This window comes from Hippichthys cyanospilos, chromosome 3 (genome assembly GCF_059441005.1).
Source record: "Hippichthys cyanospilos isolate Australia breed blue-spotted pipefish chromosome 3, RoL_Hcya_1.0, whole genome shotgun sequence".
Lineage (NCBI taxonomy): Eukaryota > Metazoa > Chordata > Actinopteri > Syngnathiformes > Syngnathidae > Hippichthys > Hippichthys cyanospilos.
In genome coordinates this window covers 924,290-945,568 of record NC_142371.1, presented here as the reverse complement: position 1 = coordinate 945,568, position 21,279 = coordinate 924,290, and the positions used below count along the sequence as shown (strand labels likewise).

The window sequence follows — 21,279 nt, the reverse complement described above, 5'->3', positions numbered from 1 at the left end:
GTTTTGGTTTGTGACGTTTTGACGGCGGCGCGCTGGCTTTCTGTCCACGCTTCCACGTGGAGTGTGCAGCAAGCCGCGTGCCCGCGGATGCTCAGATCAAGATGTGTGAATCGTACGTGAACGCGCCTACACTTGCCGGCGCAGAACGAGATGCGCAAGTGACGACACGTTTTTTCTTCTTCTAAATATTATCTCACACGGACACGATCTACCCCAGAACGCCGAAGAGCAGGTCCATTCTCAGATGGAGGTGCGTAGATAGTGGCGTGTGCTTATAGATCCTCCCACCAGTATCAGCGTATTTATAAGGCTGACACACGCCACGGTTGATCGTGATCACAGGACACACAGCGTGGAGGAAGGCACCATCCTAAGCGCGGTAAGAGACGCCGTCCTTGAATGGGACATTTGAACGGCCCTTCTTAGGCGTTTGACCTCATTGATGGAATGACAGAGACATGGCTTAGCACTTGAAGTACAAAGCCGGATGATGGGGAAAATAATCTGTCAGTATGTGATGCAACATCCTTATTCGTCTTTTAATATGTAGTATGTGCACAAACGAGGCCTGTGAAGGTTTCATTTATTTTTTCCAATTTCTAGAAGTGAAAACTGTAGGTGGAGTTGAGCAGATGAATACTAAGAACACTATGTTCCACTGTAGTTGAAGTATGCTCCCAAGATGTAGTAGGCAAGTGTACAAAATATGCACTTTTTATGGCACCATCTCAGAGGTACAATTATGCAATAATTGTATAAATAACTGTACATGATGTATTGACTGCCAATATGTTCCAAAATGAAAACATATTGCAGTCTCTTGCTGGATGAGCTGTTCAGTATGTCAGTGGCACTACTGTGGAGATAAATTAGACAGAGATGTGTTATTTCATTGCTGTTTGTATAATCAAAACAATGAAAGGGAAAACAAATGTAAACAAAGCCTGCAGACATTATGCTGATTGCTATTGCTAAACGGTGCCAAAAATCCCATCAGTAAAGTTAGAGGTGCAGTACAGGGCTATTTGCGGTCCAGCTTTTACCAATTCCAGTTTGAATCTCAAATATCTGAGTTCAAGTCATGTCTGCGTCACAAAGGTCAGAGTTCACAAGGCCCGAGTCCAAATTCAGATGAGCAGAGTCAATCATAAGAGTGAAACTTAAGACAAAAAAAAATCCTACTTTCAGGACCACAAAATAGGGACAATTTCCTTATAGTCAACACCTAAATAAACCCTTTGCGTTATTAATTGTATGCACTGACGAACAAAAGCCATTAAAAAAAAAAATTGAAAACTAAGTTTGAAATGGTCTTCCAGAATTTGCAGTGTGCTTTATTTCTTTTTTCTCGGGCATAACTAATAACAGTTCTTGATAGTTTTGTAATCCCGCTGTTGGCTGACACGACTGAAAGATAAAGACTTTGTACTTTAATGAGAGCGGAAAGGTTAACCAATCAGATGCCTATTTAGATAATATGGCAAACTCTGTTTCAAGTTTCTTTTGTGGAGCACATTTTTCAGAACTCAAAACATTTTTGGACTCAGTTAAATCAATAAAGATATTTTGCAAGCCCCGATGGCTGAGTCAGAGACAAGTCCAAGTCAAATGCCAACAATTCCGACTCAAGTTAGAGACCATATAAAAACGCAGACTCAAGTACTCCAGCAAAGTAAACAAAGTATGCAATATGTGTAATTTTCTTGCCTTGAATGACTAAAGCTATGCACTAAAATAACCTTACCTACGACTTTATTAACCATAAATCTAATCCTTGTCATATTAACTCTAACCTGAGTCATACCACCCTTATTCCTAGTCATACTTAGACTTAAACCGGGTCATACTTACTCCAACCCAGGTCAACGGTGAAACTAAGACCAAGACAGAAAGTCGGATGACTGATTATCCAACCCTAGTCAAAGTAATCCTAACCCTACTTAGACTAATTCAAGCCCCTGTAATACTGACAAGAATCCATGAAGGTTAGTGCCCTCGGAATTTTGTAAACTCGACCCAAGACGCGCTGTTGGACTTGCTGACATGTATAAACTTGTCATAACAGTAACCAACCTCCAAACAGGTACTGTACAAACTAACCCTACTACATCAAGGGACCTCCCTCAATTGAAATTCCTGAGGGTTTTAGTAAGAAACTAGGCCAAAAGGACACTGTTCTACTCGAGCTGGCATATTATTCATGGGTGCTGTGGTGGGGAAGTCATGAGCGTGTGATGGCAGAAGTTTCTCTGAGTGGAAGGGCCAATGATGGTTGGGTCTGTCAGAGTGCCAAGACCGCATTCTTATAGCGCTGCTGTTGTTTTAAAGGGTGGTAAAGACATAAACAAACACAGTGAGATTAAATCCCACTGGGGAGGCGTGATCAGAGGGGATTTGCCGTCCGGTGGGCACACAATGGTACTGTCGTAGAACACACCAACACACGCAAACAGCCACTACACACAATAGTAATGTTTCATAACACAGCCCAGCCTATATAAATCTGATTAGAACTGGCTTTTGTTTGGGAAACACCACTGGGGTTAAAGAGATGGAAGCCTGGCCTCAGGCGGTTTGATAGGATGGGCCAGGGGGTGTGGGCATCCTGGCAGGGCATTTTATCTTGTGACAGGGTGCTTCCATATAAGGTAGGTTAGATCATGAGAGGACATCAACAATAATGCAGTGCAGAAACAATGACAGCTAGCCAGTTTAAACCTGTTCAAATGATCAAGTCCAGACAAAAAAAAAAAAAAGAACGGAGCACAAACGAGGCTCCGCATTTAGTAGACTAACAGATCAACGGTTACGGAAATGTCTGGAACTTTTGTGTTTCTTTACAGTGCCAGCTCTGGCTCAGGTTCCAGACATGCCTCTTCTGGAAGAGACCACTCAACCACAAGAGCACCCGCCAATTGTTCCCGTCATCATCATCGGTACTCCTTTCGCCACTAACGTTTAGCAGACATCACCTTTTGAGTAATTAAGATTGTACCATCGTTCAGTCGTCTACTTTTTTCTGCTCAGGTAATGGACCGTCGGGGATTTGTCTGTCGTACCTGTTAAGTGGCAACAAGCCCTACCTAGACCCTACAACAGTCCACCCAAACCCCATACTATACAGAAAGCTTCAGGAGACCAAACACCTTGCCATCACCGAACAGGTAAAAACTTGGGAAGGCCCTTCAGCAAAAATGATCTGGCTGGATATCAGGTTGGAATCTTGTTTCAGACCTGTCCTCATGGATCTAAGGTTCTAGTAAAAGTATAAAGGAACAGAAATAATGTGCAAATGTATGCTCATACTCTGATCAAATTCATCTGCTTTTTTTTTGGATGCAGGATCTAGAGTATTTGAGTGAAGGTCTTGAAGGACGATCGAGGAACCCCGTGGCTGTACTGTTTGACGCACTACTGCACCCGAACGCCGACTTTGGCTATGAGTACCCTCCTGTGATTCAGTGGAGGAGGGAGAAGCAGCAACACATCCCGCATCTTGTATTAGGCAGAGCAACACCTGGGGGAGCCTGGCATGTAAGTTCCACCATACTTAAGTTGCCTGGTTTTGGCCTTTTGGTTTTTCTTTTATCTCTTGTTGCGACGCTCCCTTTCCTCATCAGGCAATGGAAGGCTCCATGCTGACGATAAGTCTCGGCATCTGGATGGAGCTTCCCGGAGTCAACTACAGGGACCTGATCGGCGAAAAACGGAGGTACAGAGAAAGCATCGTTGACTTTGGTTTTTGCCAGCTTTGCCCATTGACACTTTGTTCTTTCAAGGGACGTGACCAATGACAGGGCCACTCCTGAGGAGATATCATCCTATTACCGCAACTACGTGAAGCTAAAAGGCCTCCAAAAGAATTTTGTTGACAACACCTACGTGACTTCAGTCCAAAGACTCTGCCGGGGTCATAAGATAGACAATCTGGAAAACGGACACGCTCGTCCCAGAGACAAAACAGCGGATGATTGTGGAGACGAAAGCCTTGAGGGAAACGAAGTAGAAAATGTCAGTAACGGACTGGGGTCTCTTTGGGAAGTAAGGGGCTACCAGCAAGTGCAGAACAACACTCACGTCCCTTTCTCTCTGTTTGCGGAGAATGTCGTTCTGGCTACTGGCGCTTCTGATTCTCCGGTTCGATTAAGCGTGGAGGGAGAGGACCTACCCTTTGTGTTCCACAGTGTCTCTGACCTGGGCTTGGCTATCAGCCTCCGAAAACTGGATAGAAACTCGGACCCAATATTAATAGTCGGTGCCGGTTTAAGTGCCGCAGATGCGGTTCTTTGCGCCTGCAGCTGCAACATCAGAGTGCTGCACGTCTTTCGGAAGGGCGTTGATGACTCTGATCTCATTTTCAAACAGTTGCCAAAGACCTTGTACCCGGAGTACCACAAGGTCTACAACATGATGTGCTCTCAGACCTACGCACACGTGGTTCCTTCATCTTCTTCAAGCAGGGATCAGACTATGAGTATTGCTTCTTCAGTTTGTGCAAAGATGTGCCCAAAGCCACAGTTGGCAGCCTCCGACACGGCCAGTAACACCAGTGCCGGCCTCTTTCCCGACTACACAAGCTTCCCGGGACACTCCGTGGTGTCCCTACAACCTGATATGAAGTGCTTGCTGCAAGGAAACAATGCGCTGAAAGCCTTTAAAATCTCAATGGCCCTGGTACTCATCGGAACCAATCCCAATTTGTTTTTCTTAAAGGGCCAGGGCCAGTACCTGGGTGAAGATCCTACAAAGCCCATCTCTTGCAAGCAGAATCCGATTGACATCCACCCGTACACCTTTGAGTGTACCAAGGAGCCTGGGCTATTCGCCATGGGCCCGCTGGTAGGAGACAACTTTGTTCGCTTTTTAAAAGGTGGCGCTTTAGGCATTGCTTCATGCCTTCTGAAAAGATTCAAGAAAAAAGGGAAGCTCATCGGCAATGGAGTGAATAACTTAATCTGAAGCGAGCGGGTGCAGATGCTTGCTGTGAAAGAAGACAGGCATTTTCATTATTATTAGTGTGTTGTTTCTTCAACTTTGCAAAGTCATTTTTAGAACCAAAAGACAACGGCTGTACACCAGTTCATTTCTCAGAACCCATTTTGACTTTCCAGGAATCTAAGCTACCATGTGCCAACATTGTCAAAATGTCCATTCTTTTCGAAACCTCACAATTGAAAGAGACCTTATTTTCAGCAGGGTTATTTTCCATAGAGGGGTAATTGGTCGCCAAATCAAACAATCAAGTTTCAGGGAGCTTTTCCGCACTTTCGGCCAGTGCTTTATGATGCAAAGTCTCATAATAACACACGGGACTGAGTGTATTTTTTTTAAAAGGCTTCACGACATAAAGCGCGTGCAAAAAAATACGGAAGCACTCGCCGTCTGCGACGAGTTGACTCGGCGACCGATTGCCCAGTTCTGTTATTTTCAAAGCCATTGAATTTATCTGTCATATAAAGCTATTAGGAGAGGCAAGGCTCTTAAGTAGAAAGAACTCAAGAATACCAAAAAAGACAAATATTTACAGAATACAAGTCTCAATTTCTTCTCTGAACGTGTGAACTAACAAGAAACTAGAAATAGACATATTTTTGAAAGACCGATTATTAGTCAAAAAGGCCAATGAAATTCGGAGTCACTAATCATTTGGAAAACATTTGTCAAAAATGTAAAGAATGCAAACTCCAAAACATTGTTTTTGTTTTGTTTTAATCTGAAGACAATAGACATCTTGTTTTCAAATTCTAACAGGTGCAGGCAGCTCCCAGCAGCAGCAGCATTTTTTTTAAAAGTTAAATCAAAACTTCAAGTAAATAGGTCACTTAAGTTAGCTTTTTTTTTGCAGTTCAAACAAGCGGAAAGTGCAGCAAGTTCATAGGCACAAGGGAACATTTAAATAAATTAATTATTTCCTGTGGTTTACCCAATTTTGAGATGAACTCGTAATAGTTGGGACAATGATCGGTCTATTACAAGAAACTAACATCATAATGTTCCTGATGATTCTGAGCCAAACTTTTTGTTTTTTTAATTTCAGATGATTCTCATTAGTTTTCTTTTAAGTAGCGTGCAATTGAGAGGGCTTTTATGCAAATCATTTGTGACACAGACACTGACTGACTTATGGCGTGTTATGTTTTTATTATTTTCTAACTACTGTGAATAGTAGATAGTCATTTAACATTAACTGACTTGGCACAAATCAAATATTTTATTTAATTATTTTTGCAAAATGTATACAAAATCTTTATAAACAGAATATTCAAGAATAAAGTCATAATGCCATGACAATTAGGTCATTTATCAAAGAACAAAGTTGCAATATTATTTCAAATAATTAATGTCAAACACTTCCATGTGAACAGGCAACATTCTGATTTTATTCTCACGAACTAAAACTATCTTCGGTATAAAATGTATTATAACAAATTGCTGATACTCATGACTTTATTCTAGTATTTACATTGTTTTCAGTAAGGCCCAAATCCTGATTCAGAAATATTCGCAATCATAACATAAACCAACATGCACCGTATCATATTTTTAGCTGCTTTATGTGTCGATGCTTTTCAATCACAAACTGCAAGTAAAATGTTTTTGCAAATTTAACAAGAGAGTAGCAAGTCTACATACTAACATGACTTTAATGTAATCTCAGGGCACTTTCCAAACAGAACAGGATGTACGGAGTGAGCACGACTCAATTGTCCATGTGCTACTCTACCATTACTTCTCTTAAAGCTTGTGCAAAATAGGCAACAACAGTGACTGTCATCCATTTTGAATTTATCTTCACCTCCTTGAAACGCACTATCAACATAAGCTTACAGTTTTGCCTGCACACCCAGCTAACGGTTTATTTATTATGATGGTTCACTTAGAGCCTCTTTTAATATGTTAGCCATGTTTTGGGTTATACATTAAGAAGCTACAAACAGTTATATACTTCATAATATTTGGTAATCCTAACAGTCTGTTGTTCATTAATGAATGGCACCAATGTTTTTGACATACTTCTTTCAGAATATTCTTTGACGCGCACACATACCCACTAGCCACAAAATTAGGTACAACTGAAGAAATCAAAAGAGTGGACTCAAAACCGAGTGGTTAAACAATATGAGACAGTTTCGATGTAAAGCTCCTGGATTGACACATTGGACTGTGCAGATGTACCTAAAATTGTGGCTGCTGAGTATAGAAATGTATCCATTTTTACTCTCTTAGGTTGATGTATGTGTTTTTGTGGGATAATTACATGCCTGAACAGCTATCGGTATATGTAAGTGGAAAAATGGAATGGGTATCATTATCAATTTTAGCTTGACTATGGGGAAAATTGAAGCATGAATGAATCTCTATAAACTATGTTTGATGGGGTATGAATGTTCTGAACTCCTGTTTCCTCACCTGTGTCACTGAGCAAAATTATGCTGATTGAAAGACTTGTGCCATTGCGTTGATGCAGTTTAGCTGGCGCCATGTTGGTCCTCTTTGGACAACTAGTTGAAACTTAAACGAAACGCTTCTGCTGATTTGTGTCAAATAGCCAATTTGCCTCCATTTCAAGACAAATGATCAACGACAAAGGATCTACCAATTAACCGACTGACTACGACACTTGAATCTATGGCCTCTCGTCTGCTTGAGTGGAATCAAGCAGGGGAAATCATTTGGTCTTAACTGCACAAAAAGCTGCTTTTGTTATATAAACTTTAACTGCTGACTGCAATGTTTTGTATGCAATATTTTTTTAATCATGACAAATAAAAGAACTGAACGCATTTGGAATCTTTCTTTTACAATACTTGCCATCGGTGGAGTAATTAGAGGATTAGCGTGCACTTCATTGGCCAACAAAAACATTGAAACTATACAAATATAGATTTGAATTATCATTGGGAATAATCTGACCACTTGGCATGAACTTGTTTCTTCATTTTCTCTTGGTTAATTTGGTGGGGTTGTACCTAAAGACACACAAACAAACACAGATCAGAGAGTAGATGTCAAGGCTCCCTCTGGACGGGCTTTTAACATTCCTCACGGCTCATCCTTCAATGTGCTCGGAGGCATTTTGAACAAACAAAAAACAGCCCAAATGAAGCGCCGTAAAAGACGAGCGAGAGTGTTTGAACAGCTTCACAGCAAACAGGCGTCCTATAAAGCACGTCTGGTCACTTGCTGGTTTCAAGCTACCGAAATGCACCGGGCTGTTTTGTTAACGGCAGTGTCTGTTCCCCGTCCATGCATGACTGCCTGAGTATGACTCAGTGATCAAACAGCTCGGCCGCAACACGCGCGCACGCGCACACAAAATCAATCTCAATCTCTTTTTCTGCTTCGTCAAAGAAAACACAGCAGCTTACATCACCCCGTTACCTTGGAGACGGCTGTGACGAAAGAACCCATAATTCCCCTTAATTATGTTGATTAGGACGAGTTGCTGATTAGAACTGAGGATGCGCAGGCTGAAGAGGCAGCTGTTAATTTGACTACACTGACAGGTACAACAGAAAGCACATGGAAATGATGTACTACCAGATTTTTAGAAGTCAAACGCAACAAAATGAAAGCTCCAAATTGGAACAGTTTGTAAAGTTTGAACTATGACTCTTTCAGTCGATTTAATGCTAATTTTGGGCTCTATGATTTGATTTTGATTCAAAATTATTTGATTGACTGAATTTTTTTCTTGAATTAGGTTGATTAGGTATTGCACTTGATGGATCATTTCATTTAGTAAACTATCAAGGTAATTTCATCTACATCATTCTTCCTGATATAAGTCAGCTTTCATAGATTGACAGAAAGCACACATTGTAGGAAATATCCAACTGCATTTGAATGCACCACAGAGTAAGAGGCAAGCGCTACCATGGGAGACTTTTAATGGTAGCTTGTCGATGTTGGTTGATACGTGATGGTTAATAAAAACAAAGTTGGCTGGGAAGGCCACCTTCAAAATAAAAGTGTACTACAGCCATCACATTGATGTCTACGTATTATTTGCTGTGTTGATTTTGAAGTTGGCCTTCGCATAAATGTAAGGATTAAAATGTCATTTCCTCACCTGAAGAGGTTATCTCCTTGACTCTCCTCCAGTCTGCTCTGCCGTTCCTCCTGAAATAAGCGCACATCAGGAGTAGAAGACTCGATTGATCGTTCCTGGAACAGTGAACTGAGAGCAAAGGAATCAAACCTCCTCTGTGTTTTTTAGCCATTCCTCCAGTTCAGAGTTCTTGCCGCGGTTGTGAGCGAGCAGGTCAGCCCCTCCGATGATGTGTGGAGAGTCGGCTGCCCCGGCAACTCGCATCTGTCCCATACACACATCAAGGGTAAAGAATGCTTCCATTAATAAGTGGTTGTTTAATTAAATAAAAACTAAATGTTCTGACCTTGCGGAAACATTTGAAGTTCTTCGTAAAGCCGTTGGTGTGCACCTGCTGTGGTTTTGTTTTGGGGAGCACTTCCATCGTGAGGGACCTAAACTCCACTAAAATCAACTGTTTAGGGAGGTCTTCGTTTACCTTCGTTATCTGCCACACAGAACAAAAACACCATGCTTTTGATGCAAGTGCTCCTACATGGTACCTCTTTGACTGAGCTCAATCTTTGGACAAATAGGAAGTAAGATTGGAAGGGGCCAGCGAATTGCTACATTCTATTATGACAGACATTGGCGCTTATAGACTCATCCCACAAGATTAGGGAGACACCTTAAGAATCTACAATAAATCAGGAAATTTGAGTTCCTCTCTTTTTAATTGTCACTTTAATGCATTTATTAATTTCTTAATTTCTTATATCATTTAATTAAAACGTATGCCTAAATTAATGAAATAATGGTGAGTTGATTTTTTTAAATTAAAATGACCAATTATGTTTACTTTTATGTCACTATTTATTTGGAATGAAAAAAATAAATCTTACTGCTACTTCTTACACCATGTGAAGTCGTCCCTCTCTTAATTTCCTGTATGTCAATTCGAAGTACCGACTAACATGATTATTTTTTTATGTAAGCAAAAGGTGTGCAATTTTATTTGTTGTAGTGCTAATCTTTTTATACTAGTATGACTAGTATGACTGTTGCAAATGCTAACACGTTGCATAAAACATTGCCTGTACTATTAATTAAAGTTTCACAGTGGTGTAAAAGTTTTGGCCTTGTGGAAACAAAAAATTTTTACATTCATGATTGATTCTAAGTCCATACATAAAAGGAATTTAAAATAAGTTTGGAAAGAATTTCATACATATATAAACATATACATACATATGCATGTGCATTTTTTTTAACAATGTGGGGAGAAGGAAGTCAATATTTCACATCTGAAAATGATGGTTATTAAAAGTTGCACATACAGTGCTTGAGAGCACGACAAAATGGCTGTCCTTCCTTAAAGGTAAATGCCACCTTTTTGTGTAGCATTTACAAACAGATAACAGTCTACATTTAAATCACATCTTGATTGCTTTACAGCTAGAAGTATTGTCCAATATTACAATACCGTATTATATATACCAATAATACAATAATGTCTTTATGATTGTAGAACTAGTAAATATATAAGAACTTGTAAGCTTGCCCGCCAAATCTTACTTGGGTTTCCTGTTTGATCTCGACAGGCTTGGTGAGAAGAATCTCAGTGGCTTCTTCAGGATGAACGTCTATGAATTGGCCAATCTTCTTAAAGAATAAAAAGCAGCATTCGTTCAACATTAATTATGAATGGTTCAATCGTATTTGTCAATGAAAATTCGATTGAAAAGATGAAGAAGATCAAAGATCTTGTACTCACCTCTGTGGCGGACTCTCTGTTAGCTTCAACATGGTGACTTGTGCTTTCAGATGAAATTCTGCTACTAATCCTCCCTGTTGGTGGCTCAAGCTTCTTTTTTGTCGCGGAGACAACTTTTTGTTCAGTTTCGCGGCGCCGATGTGGAAGCAGCACATCTACCGGTTCCAATGATGATGGCCTTGGGCTGCCGTTGTTATCATCATCATCATCATCATCACAGGCTACTCGTTGCTTCTTACTCAGAGCCACTTCTTTATTTAACATCGGTTCAGGACGATCGTTTTGTGCTGGTTGCGATTCACTGACTGAAAAGGGCTTGTCAATGTCCATCTCCTCAGACATTATAGACTCCAGTTCCAGCATATCTATTTCATCTTCCATCTTCTTCCTCTTTCGGCTTGCGTTTGGGGAAACCGCCGCCTGACTGGCGAACAGATTCTTTTCAGAGTCCATTGGCGTCTGGGAAGGGGCTGCGGGGGATTTGTCGGAACACGATGGGGTGGAGGAGGCTGCGGTCTGACTGATGTCAAGCACAGCGCGTTTTGGCTCTGACATGACGGCAGGGAATTCCTCCTCATCTAAAGGCCTTAAAGAAAATTATAAATGTGTAAAATGTACTGCAAAATTTTCACCAATGACAAAAAATAAGTTTAATGGTGGTACTGTACTTCCTGGTTCAAATGACTTAAGTTATTTTGAAAAATAGGTGCATCCCAAAAATGCAACTTAGAAAAGTTCAATTATTTTAGTACAATGCAAGAAGATAAGATAAAACTAGGCCTTATTAATATCACCATTACCTAAAGAAATGCCCCAAGGTGACTAATGCTTAACAAACATCTTCCCACCTTTTCCTGTCAGACTTTTTCAAAACGTAGAGTAGATTTACCTTTTTAAATTATATTTACATGTACTTGATTGTTTACAATGTTTTGGGAATTCAACCAGTACGAGTTTTCTTCAACCTGGAGGCTCAATCGCAAAAAAATAAATAAATAAATAAAACAATATCAAGCGGGCTGCACTGTGAAGGATTGGTTAGTACATCTGCCTCAGATTCTGGCCTTCCTGTGTGGTTTTGCATGTTCTCCCCGTACCCGCGCAGGTTTTCTCCTGAGTTTTTCGGTTTCCTCCCACATTCCCAAACACATGCACGGTAGGTATATTGGACACTCCAAAATGTTCTTTGCCTTAGGTGTGTTTGTCAGAGTGAATGGTTGTTTGTCTATGTGTGATCTGCGATTGGCTGGCAGCCAACTCAATGTGTATTCTGCCTACTGCCTAAAGACCGCTGGGATAGGCTCCAGCACGCCTGCAACCCTAGTGAGGTTAACCTGCTAAGAATGTGTGCATGTTGTCAATCGTCATAATTTCCACCCGTTGATAAAAAAATTCTAATCAACAGGAGCAGAGTTTACCTCTTCTTCTTGAGCGGCTTGAAAAAGCTGGTCATCGTTGACTGTTTCTGTGGGGAAGCTTGTGGAGAGACGTGCTGTTTTTGAGGAGATTTTATAGTACATTTCTTAGGTTCGAATGTCTTCATAGAACCACCAAACTTTGCAGAGGGTGGCTGAAAAGTTATGTTGTTGTCCTGGCCTGAAAATACAAAAACATTTGCTTAATACAATGTATGTTACTTTTAGTTACACTGCTATGGGTCATTTCCCATTTATAGCATTGGCTTTGTTTAATTGCCATTTTTGTGTTTTATTTCCCTTTGTGATGTCATTGCTCTTTTTTTCTTTATTATTCAATATTTGTAACTTTTCATCACAGCTACAACTTGACTATAAGTAAACCTTAAATGGCTATCCTAACGCAAACTCAGCAAACCAAAATGTTCAGTCCACATAAGACATAATATATTATAATTAATTAATTAAACACATATAATGAATTTACTCAATCCCAAAGACAAATTGATATGTCTTGACTGATTGTAGACATTAATTTCCAGGTACTAAGTTACAGATTTTTTTTTTTCAAATATTAGGGTGTAGAAGGGTCTCAAAATAGTTTTCAGCAAATAAAGGAATACAAAAATATATGTATAAATTAAATAAATTACCTAGAAAACGTCTAAGACTCTTAAAACATATGTAAAAATACATCTTTGGGATTGAATGAGTTAATATGATCAGCAATGTCATTCGCATAAGCATGAAGTGCTATAACATCTCCAATTGCACAATTTCACAAATGCAGCATGCCATCGTCAACGCACAGCATTTATCTACCTGTCATTTCACATGTGGATTTCTTCCTCTGGAAATGTGCCTTCTCTGGGCTGCTGAATGATGAGCTGGACAAATTGGCCACAATGCGCTGAGTGCTCATCTTCTGGGTTGCAGCTTGAAGTCCATTAAGATGAGCGGTGTCATGATTCAACTTTTTCTCTGGCGTCTCTCCCACCGTGGTAATCCCACTGACCTCGCATCGTTCTGGACTGATAAACAAGGAAATTGAATAAATTCGACAACAACGTCTGGACAGTTTGAAAAGATGATTGTAAGCGTCTTTATACATTTGTGAAGTTTCTGTGTTGACTGCGTATTCTGTGATATTCTGCGATGCTGCAGGTAAAACGGTCTCATCCACTGCTACATATTGGGAGAGAGATGCGCTTGGGAGTCTTGACATCGTCTTTATCTCTAAATCCAAAAAGAACTCGTGAGCCCTAGTATTAATGGCAGCTTTCGAAATGCATTCTCCCAATTTGAAACGCATGTTCCTCTACCTGTGTCTGTCGTTAAACTGGAAGGGTTGCAGTACAATTCACAGGATGTGTAGATGGCAGCCAATCCAATTTCAGATTCTGTGATGACTCGCAGGCCTTTTCTGTCTCACAGGAAGCAATATAAGGCTTTTAAATTTTGACAAGTGACAATCAATATGAACTCTTGGGAGGCTTTCAAAACCTTTGAATGATGGTCTTCACAGAATTGTGCCACCCGATGGTCGAAACTAGAAGGGGAGGTTGTGAGTTTCCCTCAGTAAAATCCACCACACAGCTCCGCGGGTCCTGCAGGATGTCAAGCGGCAGAGAGCCCTCAACAAGTAGTTGACTCATGCCGCCTCCGAAAGTCACTGCTGCACTCAGACGCTTGTGCTGTGATCAACAAAGACGTGAGTCAGTTAGACAGCCAGGTAGTTAATAAGGGAGACAATACAAATGATATTGTATACCAAAAGTTGAATCAAGGCCGGGCATGTAATGGATTTTATTGACTAATTTAAGGTCATTTTGCAGTATGATTTATTTTCAGCATCTTCCATTGTTCAAATCCCGCTCACTTGTGGACAACCACTTGCACAAACAACATGGCTGTCAACAGAATAGAGGTAGCTTACAAAAGCAGTCTGTGTTGCCATTTAGAAACTTTTCTAACCCCTCTAGTAAATGAAAAATAAGACTAGCAAATCTAAATCTAACTAGCAAATCTCAGAAGGAAAAAGACAAGGGGGAAAATGTATTTTGCATTTCATTGTCATTTGCTGTTCCTATACTGTAAAGAATATTATTCGCATATAATGACACTGGGTGAGACCTCTATTTCCAAATATCCAACCAAATTGGTTGAGAGAGGATCATGAATTGTTGCTTAAAGAACACAGCACAGATGAGTAAGCTTCCAGAAAAATTTCCCAGAGGAACCTAAGGACTGATGTTGCCTAGCAGCTAACATTCAGCAGGTAAACATCGAGCTCATAAGATTACGTAGCAAGGGAAATAGCAAGTTCGTCTATAAATAGTTCTCTTCATCTCAGGCACTTGTTAGGCAGGTAAATGATCTCTTCTTCAACTATTTGGTTCCATTGTTGCATTTCACAGAACGTAACCACTGCTTTTGAACAGTTACAGTGATGAAAAAAAATGAAATAAAGGGAGCATACAATATTAGTCCTGGACTGGAAACAATACATGTTTTGGGACATCCAATGTATATAAAAAGTAAACAAACCCTGTCCAAGAGACAAATAATTTCAAAATATGTTCCCCCATTAAAGAGACCTATGCCCTGTTAAAGCCAATTCTTTTTTTATTTTTTGAGAGATAAAAATAAACTCCTGAGATAATATGGTAACAAAAGTTTGCAGTCAGCACACCCATACTACCCTTCAATTCAACCCAAATAATTTCATATGTTCTAGTAGGCTTTTCATGATTTTTTTCAAGCAGAACCCTGAAAAGTATGTGACAACAATGACTGCTCTTTCAAACTGTTCATAATTCCTTTCACCTTCTCCAAAGATCAAGTTCCAAAACTGTTCTAAAGATAGCAATGATGACATCAACAATCTTCTCTTTGGTAATTGTCAGAGAAATCTATGAAAGAAGACTAAGACAAGCCCAGACTAGACTGCAAAATTGTAACTCAGACCAACCAAGATGGACTTTTCTGGCTAGAAAGGGACAGAAGGTCACGCGTCCGTGTTCGCTTCAGGGTCTGTCAAGTGAGCTGCCGTCCCTGCTCGCTTTTTATTCATTCACCAAAGCATTGCACATTACAAGACATAACAAAAAGCCCAGCTGCACAGAGTCGGGCGCCGCTGATCTCAAACAACAACTGTGAGAAAGTTCAAGTTCACACTTTCCTGCGTCAATAGCTTTATCTATTGACTGGAGCGAGATGGACAAGGACTGCATAGATGGATTGCAATACATGCTATTCTGGTTATGAAATAAACACAAAATGATAACTTAATATATGATTTCTCTCACAGTAATAAACAATGCTGTACAAAAACCAAACATACTTCAGGAATTACAGACAAAATATTCATCCTGGCTTTCACTGAATCAAAACAAACCTGCTTGCTAGTGAGGAAAATGAAGGTAATTCCTGCAAAAAGCCGCCTGCGGCGGAGATCTGGCTCCAGGTTCACCTCCTTATTTTTCAAGCTCGGTTCATCAATGTCAGGTATGAATCTTTAAAACAACACAAAGCAACAATGAGATCATGTTAGTGATTAAAAACAGGGAACTGCAGTGGCACTTTACCTTTCTGCCTTAGGAAGGGGTAGCTTCTGCTTTGCCGCTTTGCTAAGCTCTGAAAAGAACTCTGGCTTCACGATAGGACGGCAGCACAGCAGAGCAGAAATCGTCTAATGGGAGTAAATTATACAAAACATGCACATGGTAACAAGAAACACATCACACATAAAGGTAAGCATTGTCCTGACCTTGATGGCGATTTTAACAGAAGGCATGACCAGGTGGGTGCAGTCTTGTGACCATGTATTGACCAGCGTCCCCCCTAAGTGTTGCAAAGCGTCAGAGAGCGCAGCTTTGCCCTCAATGTCCAAACAAGAAGAACACACCACTAGTTTCTGATGCTCCACACTGGGCAAGAAAAATAGATTATGGTCAAATGTTATGAGAAAGAGCATAAAGGCTGTTGTTGGCAAAATGTGCTTTATGTTGTTTCAGTACATGAATTTGGATTGAAAAACCCCAAATGTGATGTTGTCTCCTGACTTCAGGGTAACCGGAGCATTCTGTGCCAGGGGCTGACCGTTGACGACCGTGCCGTACTTGGAAGTGTCCTTCAGGGTCAGTGCCTGGGCCAAAAATACACAACAGATCAAATCCATAATCTTTATCATCTAACTAAATTTGCTCATCTATCTGTTGAAGTTAACGTTTTAAGTATACTTGGACAAAGCACATATTTTGCCACATATAGAAAAAAAATCCCAACGCACGCCACTAAATGAACATGACAATAAAAATGTATATACCCGAACATTAGATAAACCTAGACAAATTATTTGGAATAAAAAAATGGTTGTTTAAAAACAACCAGCGTACATAACATGCCTTTCCTTGCCATAGTTCTCACCTGATCAGTAACAACGAAGTGGGCATGAGCTCTGCTGATCGACTGGTCACTAGGAAGCAGGATGTCACAGTTCTTGCGACCCACCACATATTCTTTAACTGAGATGAGATAGTGGGTCTCACCTGTTTGTCAAAAGTGAACATTTAATGACTTTTGAAAATGTATATTCAATTTCTGTTACTTTACCGTGCTTCAGGAATGGCTGACGACGACAAAATGTCACACTCTCTTAAAAGGTTACAAAACAAGTTTAAAATTAGCTATTAATTTTAGCCGGCAAAACCATTAAATGAGCACTTTGGCCTCATGTTGATCAAATGAAATTTATTGACTGACATATTTATACTTACTGGAAAATGAAACCTAAGCCTGTTCAATAAAAGTCCATTAAGAAAACATGGTAAGTATTACCTTCTGCCCCCACTGGACTCAGGATCCACATTTTGATCCCGAATGCTTTTGGTCTGCTTGATAAATTTGACTGACACTAAAAAATTACAGAAAAACCAACGCGTCTACTCGACCACTGAACGATTTGCATTACATTACGCGCGCGACCGCGTGACGTCAAATACATGAGTCTCCAGCTCCTTCTTCTACTCCTGTGATTCCTGCAGTATGCAGTTTTCTGAAGTGTTTTGAGTATGAGCGCCCCTGTAGGCAAACATAGCACTCTACATTAACTGTTCTGCAGTGAAACACCAAAATACAGTATAAATGTTTAATACCCAGTGTTAAATGTATTTTGTTGAATTTATCTTAATGTTATTGTTAGTTATTATTATTATTTTCATGTATAATTTAATACAAATGTAATGAATTAATTATGGATGTTCGGTGAAGTGTGTTCATTTAACTGCCTTCGTACAAAAAAGCATGTGTACACATCTAAAATTACAATAATTGACTTGTGATGCTTTTACATTAAAGGTGCGCAGGTGTAATGAAAAAAAAAACATTCAAATTGACTGTTTTAAGAAAAACCCCATGAACACAAGGTCAATAATACTGCATTTAATCTTAGGATGATGACTGCCTCGTTGACAATCATCCACAACAATTGAACAAGATAAGGAGTTGGGATAGAATATAACATCTCATTAATACAGTAGTGCCTTGAGATAGAGTTTAATTCGGTTCATGACCACAATTGTAACTCAAAACACATGTATCTGGCTTGACTCATCAAACATTTTTAAACTTACAGTATATTTAATGAGAAAATTTCACAGATATAATTACATTTATGTTAATTCACCGACATTGAAATTCCTTGTATATTTGACAGCCACTGGGAGGCAGTAAAATACAATCACGAAGAGTCAAAGACTTTTACGAGAGAGTCAGTGAACATTTAATACAGTAGTTTTTTTAACAAGTGAATATTTTTGTTGTTATTATTATTATGTTGTCAGTTTATGCATGGTGATTCACAGTTTGTGTTCCAATACCTGATGCTTAAAATATAATCATTGTTATTCATTAGTCCGATTATGGCATTTTGCATTGCGCTTTAGCACAAAACTAGTGGATGGCTGTTTTATCTTCATTTAACAATGCTTCAACTAGGAGTGCCGTTAAACAGTTGACAGCTTTTTACAAACAAAAAAATCTTCATGAAATATGGAAAACCACTGTTTGTTGTGACTTGTTGAAGTCAGCAACTCAAAGGAAGTAATCAGCCAATAACATTTGGATTCTAAAAAATATCATGAATCGGATCATTTGTATCTCAAAGCATTATTGTACTAGAGTAGTTAGGAGTTCACACTTAAGTTCAGTGGTGTAAGTTAATAACATAATAATAACTGTTACTGTTATATATTATGTTACAATCGTATAAAATATACAATTTTACAATGTTTTCATATATACAATTATATTATTCTATTTTGTGTGGGTTTTCAGGTTCAAAACATGGGATCATTGTCAGACTTCCAGGGGAGGTCTGCAGCAGGTCGAAGGCGGCCTCGTCCCCACAAGCAGGGCAGCTTGTGATTGGCTCGCATCACTACCGCACTTGTGCAAGAGTCAGGTTTGCGAATGACGTCACACCACGCCGGATAGTCCACAGGCTTGAAGCCCCTGTTGGAAAATGACATAAATACACAAAACCAAAGATAAGAATATAGTTGTTGGCAAAAAAGTTACTTACTGATCACAGCATCCCACTCCAAAAGGCTCCATGCAGACACACTTGTAACAGTCAGCGGTGATCCAATGCTCTCCTGCCCTATACACCTGACCCAAGTACTCACAGCTCCCTGGAACAAATTTATTGCACATATATAATCAAGCAGTATCCAGTGAACCATGACAGTCATCCAGGATAGCAAGGAAAAAAATACTTAGAATATTACACATTGTAAATGCCAGATCTTGCACTGTTATAAACAGGATATGGTATGCATTTTACACAAATGTCTTTTGTGGTCTATTGGTATTGCTGTGTTGAACACTGTGACGGAATGCAAAGTAACATTTATGAAGCATGTACAATATTAGAATATGCTTGTAAAATCACTGTAAGCTCTAAAAGCAAAGACAACCAGGAAATGCTTTGCTATAACTGGTTGCAGTATGCTGTTAAAAAGCCTAAAATCATCCCACTGACCTTTAGTGTTAAAGAAGCACTCCCCGCTGGTACTAGGTGAAAATGAGGACATGCCAACACTGAGGAGGACCGCACATACCAAGAACGTACGTATTGTTGCCATCTCTGCAAACTACTTCAAGAAAGCACAACTTAAAAGAAACCTACATAAAACAACACATTTGTGCCATCTTACCTCCACTTAAAGCTGGTCAATAGAACAACTGGCCTTTAGTCGTCTTGTTGCCTTCCCTTCAAGTGTCTCCTCATCAATGTCCAACAAGAACGATGGTCTCTCTTATTTATGTCTTCATTATCTCTGTAATAATTTCCCTTTTCTGGTACTATTTGTCCACCCCCACAACCTACTCATTAATGCTCATTCGATATCAGACACACACACACACGCACACACACACACACACACACACATTCATGTTGTTATAATGATGCTGCTTAACAAGAATTACCCCCTGAGCATAGTGTGCACTCCTTCATGTAACATTTGTCCCCGCGGACGGTTCCTTTAGTGAGAGTCACTACCACGACAACATACGGGCACCGACTTTCCTACACAGGAACTGCTCGTGCGGGTGGCTGGTTGTATATGATGCTTGACCTCTTTACCATTAATGCTGTGGTCTAGTATTTCTAAATTGTGTGGATTTTTTTTTTTTTAGTATTAATCTATTTAATTAACAAGCATCGCAGTGGCACCGGCCTTCTTGTGTGGAGTTCACGTACTCTCTTTGTTCTTCAAAAAAAAAATCAGTTTCATGTCAAGAAATATAGTATGTTTTCCTAATGTACTGTAATTGACATGATCACTTCATTTTTATCCTGTGATTGGCTGGCATTGGCTGGGTAAAGATCATTAGAAAAGGCAAGAATGAAATTTCACCAAAATCTGAAGATGCCTGCTTTTCACTGGACATTACAAATTTCAGTTAAAAGGCTGAGAACTGTACAGGTTCAGGCATGTGTGCACTTCAAATTGTTTGTTAATTGTCACATATGACTCATGATGCAACTCACTGATGTGCAGTTAATTCAATTTGTCTAATTCAATTTCATCAGATAGGACGTAATGAACTGTCATTTGAATGACACGGGCCTGATGCATGTTTTACATGACTGGGTGAACGTTGGGATTTAAGTGGCAATTAAAATAAGGGTTTTGTTTTGACGTGGTGCAGTTTTGCTGTTTTGTGGAAAAAACCTACAATTGTATTGTATTTAAAGAAAAAAAAATTCTAAATTGTATGCGAAAGATTGTTGTTTAATGTTCTAAAAAGGTTGTAATACAGTAGTGGAAATTATCGGTTTGTATTGTTCAGTTCAATTTGTGATTTTTATGTTGCAAATTTGGAAACCGAGGAAATGAGTGTTTTTCCTAAGATGTCCAAAATGAAATGAGCTGTATATTTTGAAACATGGTTTGAAACAGTCATGAAATGCTAAGTCAACCTAGTCCCTTGTGTCTTCCAATTGTGTCCTCTTGATGTGCGCCTTGTTGTCTCATACATTTGTGTTGAAAGGAAAAGTCAAGTCTAAAGTTTTTTTGATAGATTATTCGAGGTGGCACCACTAGTCTAAACACGGTATTTTGATTAATATAGCAGTTGTGATGTGTGATTTAAGCAAAAAAATCTATTGTGTTGTTTATTTATTATCTTTGAATGTACAACAAGCCACGGATAAACAACACAAAGCTGAAAACTTGAGTTTTCCAGGCACAAGGTTGTTGTTTGGTTACTATGTGTCAGCGTCACTGTATTTGGTCCTGATCTTTGGTCTTAATCCTTGAAGTGACATTGTATTCATGTGTAAGGAGCTTTAAATAAAGTGAAGCACCCACTGGGAAAAAAAAAATCCCTCCTGTTCATCAAGTCATAGAATGGCTACTATTATAAACAGAATTCTTCCGAGACCATCCCTTCTGCTCCTTTTCTTACAGGCCCAACAGGCTGGCGGTTGAAGTTGAAAGGTTGCCATTGTTGTAACAAAACTGTTGTGATTAACACTGTTTTCTTAACAC

At 39.5% G+C, this 21,279-nt stretch overlaps 3 protein-coding genes across 6 annotated transcripts; 1 reads left to right on the top strand and 2 right to left on the bottom strand.

Annotated features, from left to right (window-relative positions):
- Positions 1-153: 153 nt before the first annotated feature.
- LOC148425317 (oxidative stress-induced growth inhibitor 2-like) lies at positions 154-7,784 on the top strand. Its single transcript, XM_088409839.1, has 6 exons — positions 154-379; positions 2,844-2,936; positions 3,028-3,164; positions 3,343-3,534; positions 3,621-3,712; positions 3,780-7,784. Exons 2-6 carry the CDS (start codon positions 2,870-2,872, stop codon positions 4,957-4,959), a joined length of 1,668 nt encoding a protein of 555 aa, XP_088265965.1. The 5' UTR covers positions 154-379; positions 2,844-2,869; the 3' UTR covers positions 4,960-7,784.
- LOC148425316 (nibrin-like) lies at positions 6,430-17,199 on the bottom strand. 2 transcript variants are annotated; one of them, XM_088409837.1, is made up of 17 exons: positions 17,060-17,199; positions 16,649-16,770; positions 16,240-16,367; positions 15,990-16,149; positions 15,808-15,911; positions 15,618-15,735; positions 13,724-13,914; positions 13,543-13,643; positions 13,330-13,456; positions 13,043-13,251; positions 12,224-12,401; positions 10,806-11,391; positions 10,607-10,693; positions 9,399-9,539; positions 9,203-9,316; positions 9,074-9,123; positions 6,430-7,970 (listed from the first exon to the last, which is right to left on the bottom strand). In XM_088409837.1, exons 1-17 carry the CDS (start codon positions 17,088-17,090, stop codon positions 7,937-7,939), a joined length of 2,481 nt encoding a protein of 826 aa, XP_088265963.1. In that variant the 5' UTR covers positions 17,091-17,199; the 3' UTR covers positions 6,430-7,936. The 2 variants fall into 2 exon arrangements, with proteins under 2 accessions (XP_088265963.1, XP_088265964.1); XM_088409838.1 differs by having other exon boundaries at positions 10,607-10,690.
- An 834-nt stretch (positions 17,200-18,033) lies between these two features.
- LOC148425315 (prostate-associated microseminoprotein-like) lies at positions 18,034-19,574 on the bottom strand. 3 transcript variants are annotated; one of them, XM_088409843.1, is made up of 4 exons: positions 19,438-19,574; positions 19,263-19,374; positions 18,804-18,912; positions 18,034-18,733 (listed from the first exon to the last, which is right to left on the bottom strand). In XM_088409843.1, exons 2-4 carry the CDS (start codon positions 19,363-19,365, stop codon positions 18,559-18,561), a joined length of 387 nt encoding a protein of 128 aa, XP_088265969.1. In that variant the 5' UTR covers positions 19,366-19,374; positions 19,438-19,574; the 3' UTR covers positions 18,034-18,558. The 3 variants fall into 3 exon arrangements, with proteins under 3 accessions (XP_088265969.1, XP_088265970.1, XP_088265971.1); XM_088409844.1 differs by having other exon boundaries at positions 19,263-19,377; positions 19,438-19,499; XM_088409845.1 differs by having other exon boundaries at positions 19,263-19,321; positions 19,438-19,498.
- Between the last annotated feature and the right edge of the window lie 1,705 nt (positions 19,575-21,279).

Excerpts from the sequence above, each read along its gene's own strand:
- LOC148425316 (XM_088409837.1), bottom strand. The coding sequence starts at position 17,090 with ATGTGGATCCTGAGTCCAGTGGGGGCAGAAG. Across the intron at positions 13,644-13,723 it reads GTGAAGACCATCATTCAAAG|AAAAGGCCTGCGAGTCATCA; the intron begins GTTTTGAAAGCC and ends CCTGTGAGACAG. Across the intron at positions 9,124-9,202 it reads GGCTAAAAAACACAGAGGAG|GAGGAACGGCAGAGCAGACT; the intron begins GTTTGATTCCTT and ends CGCTTATTTCAG.
- LOC148425315 (XM_088409843.1), bottom strand. The coding sequence starts at position 19,365 with ATGGCAACAATACGTACGTTCTTGGTATGTGCGGTCCTCCTCAGTGTT. Across the intron at positions 18,913-19,262 it reads GTGCTTCTTTAACACTAAAG|GGAGCTGTGAGTACTTGGGT; the intron begins GTCAGTGGGATG and ends AATTTGTTCCAG. Across the intron at positions 18,734-18,803 it reads GGAGTGGGATGCTGTGATCA|GGGCTTCAAGCCTGTGGACT; the intron begins GTAAGTAACTTT and ends ATTTTCCAACAG.
- LOC148425317 (XM_088409839.1), top strand. The coding sequence starts at position 2,870 with ATGCCTCTTCTGGAAGAGACCACTCAACCACAAGAGCACCCGCCAATT. Across the intron at positions 3,165-3,342 it reads ACCTTGCCATCACCGAACAG|GATCTAGAGTATTTGAGTGA; the intron begins GTAAAAACTTGG and ends TTTTGGATGCAG. Across the intron at positions 3,535-3,620 it reads CACCTGGGGGAGCCTGGCAT|GCAATGGAAGGCTCCATGCT; the intron begins GTAAGTTCCACC and ends TTTCCTCATCAG.